This window comes from Mytilus californianus, unplaced genomic scaffold (genome assembly GCF_021869535.1).
Source record: "Mytilus californianus isolate M0D057914Y unplaced genomic scaffold, xbMytCali1.0.p SCAF_7, whole genome shotgun sequence".
Lineage (NCBI taxonomy): Eukaryota > Metazoa > Mollusca > Bivalvia > Mytilida > Mytilidae > Mytilus > Mytilus californianus.
The window spans coordinates 36,550,330-36,565,745 of NW_026262723.1; the positions used below are offsets into that span (position 1 = coordinate 36,550,330).

Sequence of the window (15,416 nt, forward strand, 5' to 3'; positions counted from 1 at the left end):
GATTTCTGAGTAGGAAAACAAGATAAAACTTCTCTAAGCTTTGAAATATGTTCTAAAACGTTCATATTATTAGAAAAAAAACTGTATTAAAAATGTTTTTGGTACTTTTCAGAAGATTGTTATACAATTGGACAAAATGGCTCGGTGATTTACAAAGGACAAATCAACACGACCAGCAGTGGGATTCCGTGTCAGAGATGGGATCAGAAAATGTTACACGTCAAATATCCAATGGGTTCAGAACATGAAAACTACTGTCGGAACCCACATAACGACAAAGGAGGTCTTTGGTGTTACACGGTCAGCAGGAAAATAAGATGGCAGTACTGTAACGTTCCCAGATGCGGTAAGGGTCAATGAAAATAAAAGCAATAGAAAAACTTTAATATACCATACAATCGTATAGCTGTAGAATATTTTGTTGCATCACAAAAGTATAAATTCCGGTTTCAAATATCAAACAAAGTCCTAATCATTATTTGAGTTCATTTACCAATATCATGCATGGTGCTTTATTTGCACGACATCTAATGCCATTTGCCCGACACTGGTTGTACTTTCCTCAGACCAGAACAGTAAGTATCATAAATAAAGATGATGTGTGATGATGTGAAAGGTTGTACACAATATATATATACTTTATTGTGCTATATTATACAATTAGAAATATCGTTGTCTATTTGATAAATTCATATACATTCTTTAAAAAGGCTTTCTTTTTCATCATTAGTGATAGACGAATCACCGGAAATTAAGATGTTCAAATTTAGCGACGAGTTCTCTGGTATAAGAATAATTCGGACATTAAAAAAAGAAGTGACATGAATCTTCACGCTTAGCACTCATGGTTTACTTTTTTAAATTTTGACTTGGATGGAGAGTTGTCTCATTGGCTCTCATACCACATCTTCTTATATCTATTTATTCAGTTTGGAAATTGAATAAATGCTATATGGACTGATACTTAGTTGAATAGCCCTATTTTCAGTTAAGATTGATCAACCCCTATTAGATTAAAATTTGTATACATGTATAATAAAAAGCTTAATATCTGAGTTTAATCCTGGAAAGAAGCATTATTACTTCAGTAAGCTTGACCAAATTGTTACATCATGAACATGTACAATTATACATTTCATTCAGATATGGTTGGTGTGGTGACATTCAGTCAAAAGAAAATATATCACAACTCGACGAAGCATAGCTCGCGGTTACTAAAATACATCGCTTCTATATAATTTTTTTATTGATACTAAGAGCTTTACATGTATGTGAAGAAACAAGACCATTTATACGTGTTTTTTTTTATAAAGCTTTATAACAGAACAAACACAGATTTCATTGTACAAAATGTATCATTACACTTGGTGATCAACTGAGATCTCAACGTTTCCGAGACAACAGTATTGTTAATAGATCAAAGATCATTTATTTAACTTCAAACGGATGTATAAATCCTATATTAATCTATCAACTTTATAAGAAGATAATAATGAATAAAGCTTTAATCTGAGAGGTGATAAATGTATATTGATCTCATTTTCATTCAGCAAGGTCACTTAACCATTGCATTTCCACTACGGAAATTTTATGTTCTCCATTAAGAGTTAATGGACGACTGCTAGTAACTGCTGCACAAATGGTTGATGAACTATTTCTCTAGCTTCTTCCTAACTGTATTAGATTTGACTAAATACATGCTCTGACTACTAGGCTAAGCTATTACATGTATATCTGAAACTTTAAACCGGAATGATATGCAAACCTCTTCCAGTGAATTTGATATTAAATCTTTTCTGGATTCTATATTTTAAAAAACTGTCCCAAAGTTTCCATTATCTAAATCGTTCTTGATTTGTCTATGGAGGCAGATATATATTTTTAAACTATCGAGACATACTTATCGATGTTAGAAATTATTCTCTTCGGAATAGATGAGAAAGTAAGACAGTTTAACATTAAGTGAAGAATATTATCAGGTACTTGTTATTAGATTCGTGCGTTGTAGCGTAGCATTTATAGGCAGACAATTCCATGAATTCGTTTTTGCCAAAAATGCTAACCTTGTTGATTCTTTTTCGATTTATGACCTCCTGTACTTGCGCTTTCCTATTTACAGATGATTTTTAATGTATTCTTTTAATTTCGGTTTTTGAGTTAAACATACCTTTTTATAACAATATAATTCCCATTTCAAAAGCGTTTTTTATATGAAGATATAAGAAATTGTGTACCATTGTTTTTGTATCGACTTTGCATTAAACCCTGATATAAATACATGCAGTAGAAAAAAAAAACCGATTTTGTAAAAGCGTAACAAGTTTTGAAAGAAAGACCCTTTTGTTTTTTATTCAAAACGACTAGAAAATAATAAATAACACTTTAAAAAGATATTAATGAATACAGTCGAGTCATTATTTATTTTTCTTTAAGCTTAAATGAACTTTTGCAAGCATATAAAATATTCTCATGATTCTGAGTTTGAGATTCGCGTTTTCCTGAAAATCCGACCAATTCGTTCCTTTAGTATTATTATAGATTGTATTAATAACGATTTTGATATAGAGAATTGGGATATGAAGTATATATGGGTTCCTTCCTTTCTGTATTCTTTAATTTTTATGTAAATTATTTTCTATTCTTTATATTTTAGAACCCATTATTCTATATTTTGTATTTTGTAGGCCTTTATTCTCTCATCTTTATTTTTTGACCCATTTTTCTGTACTATTGACCAATTATTCTCTATTGTATAAACCCTAACCAGACCCTCATATATACCTGAATACAGATCATAATTTCATTTGATATTCAATCTAATTAATTATTTTGTAGGTTCAAGTAAGCACCCACGTCCACGTTCTCCAAAGACAAAAACAACCGTCCATACCACACAACAAACTACAGGTAATTTCTAAAACAGATATTTAATATTGCTGTGCTGGTAAATTATTGCTCTTTTTTCATTTTTATGAATGCACGAAACAATGTCATATGGCAGTTTATAGATCTGTCGATCATCTAAAACAATGGAAAAGATTAAAGACACACTGAGGCCAATAAGGGTTTTTGGAGACGACCGACGGTCAATAAACTATAGTTTGGCCCGAGATGACAAAATTTGCTTCTTATTCATTTTCATTTTTGAATTCGATTATATTTATATTTAAATGATGCTGAGAACACTGAAAGGTGAAAAATCGTTTAATAGGGAATATTCAAAACGCACTGCTACATTGTATGCTTGTAGGCAGTTCACATGCAGATTTTTTGTGTACCTCTACTTTTTGTGTTCTCCACTTTTCCATTAAGTGATAGATAAGACAAGGGCGAGGTCTACATCTACATTATCACATCTGATGCCTTAGTTTTGGATTGTTCCAATTTTAATGTCGTTGTTCCATGAATTTGACAATCTAAACTTGTCATAAAATATCAAAATCAAATTTGACAAATAAAGACGAAATATGAGAAGATGTGGTATGATTGCCAATGAGAGAACTTTCCAAATGACGTGCATGTAAAGCAACTATAGGTCACCGTACGACCTTCAACCATGAGAAAAACCAATACCGTATGACTATTAAATGCACCGACATGACAAAATGTGTAACAATTCAAACGAGGCAACCAATCGTCTGATTTATGACAAAATATGTTACCAGGTCATTTCTGATGTTTTTAGAAATGTTGGGGATTACCAAAGATATGACAAATGTCAACGGCATGAATGTGAATGATAGAACTGGTAGACACCCTCCAGCTGCAGGTAAATATCCAATAAGCTGAAATACATTGATTGCAAGGGAAAAGCAATTTATCTAATGTAAAATCAAGAGGATTACCAAATCACAGTTGATGGAAAGAAATATCGAAATGTGAAACTGAGACATTCTTTAACTAAATAAGATTTAACAAAAGCATGATGGGGAAAATACATGTAGTACAATTACAAAACATGTTTAGGAAGGGAAATATTTTCCTAGGGTTAATTGCTCTTTGAATATGTTTTGATCATACTTTGTAAATAAAATACTCGAATTTTAGCAAAAATTTCTCAGACTGACATTTCTGACAAACTGTTGTTGGATGCACTTTGCTTTTGTCGTCTTATAATTTCGTTCGATGCTTAAAACCAAAATGTTTTTGATGCACACGTTGCTTTCATCGTTTATACATATAGGTCAAATATTGGTGGATTTTTCAACAAAATAGACACAGAAAATGTCAAATCTATTTTATTGTCAGTTTGATACCCCAGCGTATGTAAAAATGTGTAGTGGAAGTTTTCTACATCCCGCTATAAAAATGAGTAAAGGAACGCTTCATAAGAAATAAATTCATCAGTATCATGGTGAAATCAGGGTTGTACGGAATTGGGCCTCAGGGTGAATGAAATTTCAACACCGGTGTAAAATTCTGTACATCCCCGATGGGAATTTGAATTTTTAACACCGTGTTAAAATTCCATAATCCCTTGAAAACACCAAGATAACTAATAATTATGGCAAGCCGTTTTACTATCTATTATTTATTCTAACTTCAAGATATCTAACAAATTTTCTAAGATATAAAATATGGTTTTCTTATAAATTATATGAGATATCTTATAAACTATATAAGCTATCTTATAAACTATATGAGATAGTTTATATAATATATAAGATATCTTATATAATATATAAGCTATCTCATAACATATAATATATCTTATAAAGACTAGATTATATAAGATATCTTATATGTTATATGAGATATCTTATATATTATACAGTTTATAAGATATCTTATATAGTTTGTAAGATATCTTATATAGTTTGTAAGATATCTTATATTATATATAAGATGTCTTATATAATTTACCTTATAAGATATCTTATAAACTATGCTAGATATCTTATAAACTATATGAGATATCTTATAAACTATATGAGATATCTTATAAACTATATAAGATATCTAATATAATTTTTTTTATAAGATATAATTTTTATAAGATATAAGATATCTTATAAAGATTATAAGATATCTTATAAAAACTAAATTATATAAGATATCTCATATATTATATAAGATATCTTGAAGTTAGAATAAATAGTGAAACTGCTTGCCATTAATAATACTTTGCTCGGTAAAGCCCTGACATGTTGCTGTCTAGAAATCGAATGAATGTCCTAACGTGAGTATTTACCAGATCATTGATATCTTTTACTATAAATTTTCATTTCAGTTCTGTCATTCTTTTCGTCCTGATTTTGATTAGCTGCGAAAGGCAATTATTGGCTTCTTGAAATTGTTCAACCTTCCTTTAACATGTTTAATTTTTCTAATCTAAGATGCTTTTAAAATTCATTTCAAGCGGACCGTTAAAAATCAATTATCATCAAATGTCATTAATATGTTAAAAACCTTTATTTGCATTAGATATTAAAAATAAAGAGTCAACCAAACCGCGAATCAAAGGACAATTAAGACAGAAGTATATTAAAAAGATATCCATCCACTCATGTATTTTATTTTTTATTTTATTTCAAGGTAAGAAGATGGAGGGCATTGTCATAGGTGGCGTTGCAGTTCTTTTGGTGGTCTTTTCCATTGCTGTACTCGTTCACATAAGGTAAAAAGACTGATTTAAATTCACTCATCATAAATTGATTTCGTACCTTTACGAACAAGCTGTTTAGTAGGTACACGCTAGGGCTAACTAAAGGATTGTAGTTTGATAAATGTTTGACGAAACCTTTTCTGAAAAACAAACATTTCTTTTATCGGCAATCGAAGTTGGGATTTGGAGTTACTGTGTGTGATACTGCTTATACCAGGGGCGATGTAAATCATATGATAATACTTGAAAATATAAAAAAAATACAAAGATTTGTTTGAATATATACATGAAGTACCAATCGTCGCACAAAAGTGTGCACATAACTCGTATCTCAATTCTTATCACAAGAGTCCCTTATCTTACACTTGAAGACAAATTGATAGAATTATTACACTTTTGATTCATCGATAAGAATAGGTATATGAACTCGTCATAGATAAAGTAGATCAAGACATCTTGCATAAGAGAGGAAAACAAATAATTTGTCGTTATTTCTTTTGTAGGCCCTATTAAACAGTTAAAAATACAACATAGTTAATGATCACAAGTTGTGTAAGATTGTAAGAATCTGAAAATCTAGGCATGTTGTACGGTGTTTTCTTTTTTTTCAATATTATTTAAACAAATTCAAAAGTTTTTGAATGTACTTCATTATATAATCATCATTTCAGGCAAAATTCAATTGTGAAAAAGAAAAGGTGGCAGGCGAAACTCTCTGAATATGTGATAAACAGAGACTTAAATGGACCTTCTGTGGACATTCAGGGGGAAAAACATATATCTGCATCAAAACAAACACAGGAAAACATTGAATTGAATGAACAGAAAGGAGTGCCTATTTATGCTGTAGTCCATAAACGAAACAAAGATTCAAATATAATTGATAAAACTAAACGGTTTGCTATTACTTCCGGCGAATATAGCCACACATCATTTATCTTAGACAGAGAAGAAGCCATTATAAACAAGACCTATGGGGCTTTACGATTACACAATGACGTCACAGACGATCTTTATGATGTCGGAAATTGTAAAAAAGTAAGAGAAAGTTCAATGGAAGAAACTTACGACCATTTTGTAAACCATACAGACTCCAACTATGAAAATGTAGAACGTTATTCTAAATGGACAGATGGAGTTGATTATTCAAACACGTCAACGCCATCAAAATCTTCAAAATAAATGGATTGTCGGAAGATATAAGATGACTTCCAAGGTTAAAATTGTCTCATTACGATGAGATTATTTTTTTCAATTTTTTTTAATAAGAAATTTTGAAGTGTTTAGTAACCCTGCTGTGAAGCAAGTAGGCATGGTATAATTATGAATGATTTACGCTAATTTGCTACAGTCAGGGTTAAAAGCTACTCTAAAGCTTGTTTATGGGGTTTAAGATACAACATATGTTACCTATGAACAAACATCAGTCAATGTATCTTTTACTGTTTTGTCTCGAGTAGATAAGAGGAGCATTGGGGATCGATTGCCTTAATTGAAAAATACGAATGCCGAAGAACATCAGGAGACGATACAAATAAGTCATGAATGACAAAGTTTTCCGAAATGACATGACTTTTGTACATTTATACACGTATAACAGACAAGTCGTAAAGGCATTACAAACTCACATATAAAATGAGAATAATATTAGGTGATCCGAAAGTTATACATATGGACTTCCGAATCATAGTATTCATATATATTTGTTTTCCTTTAAGTTGATATATAGCTTATCATTTCATAGAACCATTTATCAAACGAAGACCCCAGCAAGATATTTAACTCTTAGGGAACATATGAATTCAACTTTGCTTTAGTCTAAGATATTTAACTCTGAGGGAACATATGAATTCACCTTTGCTTTAGTCAAAGATATTTAACTCTGTGGGAACATATGGATTCACCTTTGCTTTAGCCTAAGATATTTAACTCTGTGGGAACATATGAATTTACCTTTGCTTTAGCCTAAGATATTTAACTCTGTGGGAACATATGAATTCACCTTTGCTTTAGCCTAAGATATTTAACTCTGTGGGAACATATGAATTTACCTTTGCTTTAGCCTTTATTTATTTCATTAGTGTAATGTCTCTGGGTTTTATCTAATGTATTCATTCGTTGGAGTAATTAGAGAGACTGACAATGTTTATGAAAGTAATGTATTATATTTCAATGTATGTTTGATTATTATCACTCAGTTTTATCGCGCTCATTTATTTATTTTATTTAAACGTGATATTATTGTTATGGTTTTATATTCTCGAACAAAATAAAAAAAAATGTTGTGCACACTAGTTCCTGCCTTTATTTGTCAAATTAATGTCTGTCGAATGTAGCTAAGTGCAGTAGGACTGATTTGTATACATTCACAATTGAGTGTGTATTTTGTGTAAATGTCTTCATATAGACCCTTCACAATCTAAGCTATTGTCGTCTTATTTCCGACATTGTCGTTTAAGCACACAAAATTTCAAAATTTCTTGTGTATGCCTAAAGCCATATTGCAATCCAAATATTAAAGGATACTAGTATAAGAATTTCCTATCAATATCGTCAATGCTGGTCCAACATGGCCATCAATTAATTCTAATATACCCGGTCTACCTAACTTCAGTATATTGAAGTGTGCAGATCATTGTCGAAGACGTGAGGAAGTCAACTTCCAAGTCTGATTTTAGAAAATCGAACTAGCCAATATTGCATGGGTTTTTGGTTCAGAAAGTTGAACAGTTTTAGGTTATCATAATTTTATAACCAGAATTTTACAGCATTTTGAGAAAAACTTTGACATCTCTCAGGATGAAGGAGAAAAAAAGAGTCTAGTATACTGTGGATTCATTTATTTTCGTTGGTACCAATATTCGTGGATTGAGAAAAACTTGCATATTCGTGGATATTTAAATTCGTGGTTTTGGCAAAGTCTGCGTACATTCCTTTAGAAAATTTGTAATTCGTTGAACATTTAAATTCGTGGTTCCCCTGTACCGACGAAATCCACGAAAATAAGTATCCAACGAATATTAATGACTCCACAGTAACCAAGTCTTAATAAATAATTTCTTAGAACATTACCTCAGTTACAAGTTTAATAGGTTTTTGAAGATAGTTAAAATAATAATCGTATCCAAATTGTTCATTTTGAAGCACATGTTATACATTATATTGGTATTCCAATAAGAGTCCATAAATTTTGTTTGGATACTCCTATTTCAAAACACATACAGATTGCTTGGAACAAATCATTGGATATCTATTTTGAACTGATATTTGGCTTATCACGTTACAATTTTACATGTATTATTCCCTTATTACTTTATAAATTAATTTCACATATTTATTCAAAACAATAATTAGGTTCTAGACAAATGCCTTTTGTTTTGTTATTTAGATAAGCGTTTCCTATGAGACACAGAAATTTCTCAATTTCCATAAGTGGTAAAAGATTACCAACCATAAACAGATAAGATAAGACAAGATAATTTATTTTATTAAAGTGTCACCATCCATTACAATATCTGTATACATACACAATTTCATTAAAACGTAACATTAAGTAAAAAGATTCCAGCCGAAAACGGCTTATGAGACGCTTATCTTTAAAACAGACATGTAATACATAAAAGATAACATTTTTTACATGTAAAAAGTGGTTCGTAAATAAATTTTTGTTAAAATAACTTCTAGATTACAACATGTTTTCTTAGGTAAAATAGGAACCATATTCTTATTACACATAAGACAACTGCGTTTTCAATATCACATAAATAATCAAAATCAACATTTAAAAGACAGGCTTAGGCACATAATTCCTGTCTGATATCAGAGTAAAAACAACAATTAAAATGAAAGTGCTTCTCATCTGCAATTTGACCACTATCACAAGGTCTAGAATATCAACCTGTTTCAAATTTAAGTTGTAACGAACCAGCTCTGAATAGAGATAAAATACGTTGGTGGTATCTATTTTTAACAAACTTTACATAATGCTTCGTACAGATACAAGTTTTAAACACTATATAAAACCTTATTTATTAACATTGGCATTCCTGTTATCATTCCATAACTGCTGATACCAAGATTATTTTTCAAAACTTTGTAAAAAATCCCATAAAAAGTTCAAGTTGATAACATCTTCCACATTTTCAATCAACTTATTGGTACGACCTAACTGTTAAACTCCATCATTTCTTCTAATCGCCCAGGTATGAACTTGTTTAGATATAATACTGGTATTGTCACATTCTATTAGTTGAAAACTTCAACTTTTAATAGAGTATACCCTGACAAAAAACCCATATCACCTCTATCAGCTTAATTAATACCTCTCTTGCTTAACCCTAGGACAAATTTACAAACATTGCTTTGCAAACTATTTATACAATTATGCATATTAATTCCCAATACACCAGAAGCATAAGAAAAAAATGGTTTTACTAAAGAGTCATATTGTTTTGTAAATACATAAAAAAAACATACCACCAGTTTTTCAAAATTTTGCTTTATTAAAACAAATAGCTCTTTTAGATGATTTATACAATTCTTTGGCAGTTATTGAAAAATCCAAAAACTCATTCAAAAGTTCACCAAAATATTTATAAAAAGATGCAAAATTAAGACACAATTCACCACGTTTAAACAAAAAATTACTTCTTTGTACGGATTTAGATCTAAAATTATGATTTTTTTTTTTATTTAAGCACAATCTCCACTTTTCACACCACTTGCTAAAAATATCCAACTATTTATGCAGTTTCTCTGCATCAGGTGCTACCAGTGCAAGGTCATTAGCATATAATAACATTGAAACCATTATGTCATCTGTTTGAATACCACAATTACCTTTTTTAAAATCTGAGACTAAATCATTTACATATTAGATAGAAAATAAAGTCGGCGATAAAACACAGCCTTGTTTTTCACCAAAAGCTACAGGATAAAAGGATGGCATAAAGCTATTTACTCTGACTACACAATTCACATTATTGTATAAAGAAGAAATACAAATAAACATAATAACACTGGTAAGGATAAGGAACTTATTGCAGCAGAACTTGTTTATTTCACCGAATTTTTAAAACAAATTGTGTCATAGATAATAACGTTACCTTGTATCCGCTTCTCGCCATGGTAACGATCCCCCCCCCCCCCCCTTTCCATTACTCTTAATGGAGCAAAATGAAATATTTAAGTAAAATAATGTGGTTTATACCTGTAACTTTTATAAATTATGAATACTACTATATGTAAAATTTGCTTTCTTCTAACTATGGATTAAAAATATTGATTTCAAAAATGAAAGTTTTGAAATTCGATGTAATAATGAGGTGAATTGATAATGTAAAAATGTATAAAGATTTTGAAGCAATTAAAAAATGATTTACAAACTTACATAAAAGTGTGACATGACAGTAATAAAAACACCAAGCACAGGGATGGGTAATGTCTGATAATTCTATCCTTCGGATTCATATTATTAGGATTACTTCAAATTTGTCTTTTATGTCTGTGCCCGGCATTTTCTGAATTTATTGACCGCCTGAAGTTTTCACCATTGGCATTATCCAATTGATGTGCCCATATCATAATAACATAGTCATCTGGGTGAATACTGTCAACAAGTGTACTATGATAGTAGAACCAATACTTTCCATTCTCGCATTTCATTTAATGATACATTGATGAATATGCTGTGTGGAAAATCCGTTGTCAAAATTGTTCCCGACAATTTATTTCTTGACCTCTAAATGGTATTATTTATTCCTCATGTATTTTATTATATTGGTTTTCAAAATTAAGATATGGAGTTTAAATCTGAGACAGTCTTGTCGCATTCCGTGTTTTAATATTCATGGTTGGCACTGTGCAATAAGTTGGCACCCATTCAATGCCGTTCATCAAATCTTTGCCTGTTTGCATCTCACCTATGTACTTGAAAAATCCCTTTGGAGAGGGCTGGTAAACAGCCTTTTCATATGTACTGCTCTGGTTGGTGCTTAATATTGTGCTGAAATTGCAAATACCACCTACAACATACAAAATGGTTCCTTTTTTTGTTGTTGTTGTGCCAAGTTGATTGTCTGTCCTTTCCCTTAGTCTTTCCAGGGAAATACTTTGCCACGCAATTGGAAGGTGATCTATGAAATGTCTAGCCCTACTATCACCACACACAAATGTAGACAGACTAAATAAGAAAAAAGATGATTCAACAATTTCATATGTACATTATGTAAGCTTTGTTTTTCCCCGTTTTTACAAGTTATACACTATTTTCACTTCCTTCTTCTTTCATATTTGGTTTTCCAGAACTTGTACATGCTACTTCTGATTTGGCTCTTTTTAAACAAAGCAGCTTGATTTTGTTTTGTTATCTTTATAATAAACTTAAAAATGAAATAAATTAAATTGAAAGACTACTTGCACAATATAAGAAAATTTAATAGTTTTCAACTTTTAACAAAATTCCGTGTAAGTGGCCATAACTTGGAAATTGAAATAGGTCAATCCAAGAAAATTCCAAGAGAACATAGAGTTTGTAAAGTTTGCAAAATTTTTAATGACGAGGAACACCTTTTCCTTCATTTCAATATCAGTAATAATATAACAATCCATAATAAAAGCAATTAAAACTCATTATACTAACTTTAACCAGCATAAGGCAAACTCTATAAACTTAAAACTATTTGTTTTTTGTTTTTTTCTCAATCGATTTATGAATTTCGAATAGCGGTATACTACTGTTGCCTTTATTTGATCCCAATAAAGATGTTTTGTCTATTTTCTATTGGCTATACAAGCAATCCACGGAGTTGCAAAAATGAGGTCCATTTTGGTCAATTATCAATATGCTTATATAATTGTTAACTTGACTCGTGTTGAACTTTATTCATGTGTGGTATGTTTCTTATGTACATATCTGTAATTCATGTAATGTTTGCATTTTAACCCTTTAGGTTTTTTTAATTTTTTGCAATAAAGTTTATTTTAATCATATTGGATGACTGTCGGTTCACGCGTACCGTTATCTCCAGCTCAGCCTCTTTGGTGAGAATAACATCCCTCAACAATATCTCGATTAAATCGTTTAGGAATAAAATATGGTTTTGTTGGATATTTAATTTGAAATAATTCCGAACATAAATAGTTCACTAGGTTTTGAAGGAGGACAGTGTTATGTAAACATCTTGAATGGTTTACCAAGAAATGTTATGTTCTTGTATTTCCTAAGGTTATATAAATTCATTTTCAGTAGACCATGTAAAAATCACTCATTTATTTCTAATAGCGCAGCTATTCGGGGTCAGTTTCATCTTTCACAGTGTCCTCACTATCTAAAATTTCAAATATTCTTGAATAGACTTTTACATATTTTTTGAGTGGCTTTGGTTTAAACAATATTTATTCAGATAAATCAACATTAAACGATATTATACAAATGAAATAATATTAAGGATTCAGAAACAAGCAATTTGCTTTTACAAATCTGTCTCCTTTTACAAAAAATAATACACTTATTGGACAATACATAAATATAAATACTGGCATGCTCTGTAATAAATATATCAATATGAAAAAAGGTGAAAGAAGAAGAAGAAGAAGAAAAAAAAAATAATTAATGAGAAAAAAAAAAAAAAAAAAAAAAAAAAAAAAATAAATAAACATGAATTATTGTAATCTATACGGTGTGAAATGCTTGGGTTTCTATTGAATGATGAAGCATTAACATCAAGGGTTAAAACGTTTACTTTTAATAATATATTTCTGCACCAAACTAAATAAAAGACTATTTTGCTCATCCGAGAGTACCGTTGATCCAAAAAGCAAAGTTTTTGTGTTAACTTGGACAGGAAGAACTGAAACAGAATCTAATAGTTCATGTCTTAAATCAGTGTATATGGGACAAGATAACAGGAAGTGAGAATTTGAGTGGCTTTAGTAACCTCATTATCATTTTCTTCCATTTCATTGGCCACAGCATTGCTTAATGTGTGCACATGTGTAGGAACTATTTTGTTTAAAATATGTACTACTTTCTAGTATGTTCTTTTTTTACCGGACCCGAATTGGTGGTGATACATCTAACAAAGTCTATCCGAATCATTTTACAAAGAATTCCGCTCAAACCGGTGCTATGGGTCGTCTTAGACTTGCAGTGAGGTGAGAGGATTTTTTTTTGCTCCGTGTCGAAGGCCTCACTGTGACTTTGAGATGAAGAACAGCAATACCATCGTTGTTTCTTTGTTTTTTGCTGTGCATGTACTGATTTTGTGTCATGGATGGATACCCCATATCTTTTGTCTATTACAAATAGATTTACTATCATTTGTGATAGTTGTTGAGGTAAATAGAATCTGCATTCAACTTTGTTATTGGCACTCCTTTACAGATACAAAGTGTTCCCAAGTGATTTCTTTGCCTTCTTGTTTGAATGTCCTTTTATTATTTTTTTATGACCATTTGAATGGATAGTATTACGCAATATATTTTATAAGATGGGAGTGGATCAGACATGAAACAAAATAGGTCCACCATTCCCAGGATTTATCCACAAAATTTAATGATATTTTTATTTTCGAAGGCACCATCACAGATTGACAATAAAATTGTGAACCAAAAGCTATGCAGTAAGTAAATCGCAGAAGGCATTACACATTTGAGCTTCTATCTCTTGTCAAGTGTTACACAAGTAAGCACTGTCTGAAAATAAGCTCTTAAAGAAGAATTGTATATTTGTTGCTATTTCATCCCATCAACAGAGTCAATATCTGTGAAACTAAGCAACTTATTTGTTTTCAAGATGTTTACCACTTTGGTAAAAAACATTTAGACATATTTTCGATATTTTGATAGCACCAACCAGAATTTTGTTTGTCACATCTTATGAACAAATTAAGGAGCTTGTCACTTATCAGATTCAGGAAACCAAATTGGCCCATTGGTTATAACATTTATTTAAATGATAATTAGCTAAGCAAAATTTTGTAACCTCTGAATGCCATCTCATATCATTTTGGGAAGTGCTGATGGCCTCTGCTTGATCATGTAAGAAATGTTACTTTCTTTTCCAGTAGTTTCACAATGAACATGATTTGTCAGAAGATCTTTTTTTGATAACTCTTGTCTTGATTGTCAAAAGCAATATGGATTGTTGACCGTTTTATTGATAACATTCATACCCGATTTCAGATTTATAAACATCTTTTTCCATTTATTATCATCATCACTAAGTAAATCATTTGCTCCTTTGATTTGTGCAGGGAAAGTGAGAATCTCAAGATATTTTTATTATGGGTCCTTTGTGAATTGCTTGAAGAATAACAAATCGTGTGTCTACCATTGTTATAAAACAAATTAAATATGAAACTCATCTAAAAAATGAAGTTAAGCAAACAAAAGTAATATCGCTGATATTAGAATTTAAGATTACGTAAAGAAATAAAACAAGATACAAAAATGGAGATTAACTACAAAAGATGGATTGATTGATTGTTGGTTGCTTAGAGTACAGTGGCAAATATTTCATGCATGTTCAGACAAGAATAAAGTAACAATAAATAAAATATGTAAAATGAGGGTACATTGGATAGGGACAGAAAATTTACCGTTGGAACAGGTCCCTCAAAGGGTTGTTGCAATAGTTCTTAACGTGCAGAGATGATTACCTAGAAACAGAGAAAAATTAACTATATTTTATGATATTACATTTGGTGTAACATTCTTCTATTTTCATTGGTTATTACGATAACGTGATTCAAATGGTATTTAAGTATATGGCACTATGTATATGTATATATATATATATATCATATAAGTC

At 30.6% G+C, this 15,416-nt stretch overlaps 1 protein-coding gene across 1 annotated transcript; it reads left to right on the forward strand.

The window, feature by feature from the left end:
* The first annotated feature begins 231 nt into the window (after positions 1-231).
* Positions 232-7,405, forward strand: LOC127708369 (uncharacterized). Its single transcript, XM_052213219.1, has 5 exons — positions 232-346; positions 2,836-2,907; positions 3,686-3,769; positions 5,536-5,617; positions 6,277-7,405. Exons 1-5 carry the CDS (start codon positions 232-234, stop codon positions 6,785-6,787), a joined length of 864 nt encoding a protein of 287 aa, XP_052069179.1. The 3' UTR covers positions 6,788-7,405.
* Positions 7,406-15,416: the final 8,011 nt, after the last annotated feature.

Coding starts and splice junctions, on each gene's coding strand:
- LOC127708369 (XM_052213219.1), top strand. CDS start 232: ATGGGTTCAGAACATGAAAACTACTGTCGGAACCCACATAACGACAAA. Junction 347..2,835: donor CTGTAACGTTCCCAGATGCG/GTAAGGGTCAAT, acceptor ATTATTTTGTAG/GTTCAAGTAAGCACCCACGT. Junction 3,770..5,535: donor TAGACACCCTCCAGCTGCAG/GTAAATATCCAA, acceptor TTTTATTTCAAG/GTAAGAAGATGGAGGGCATT.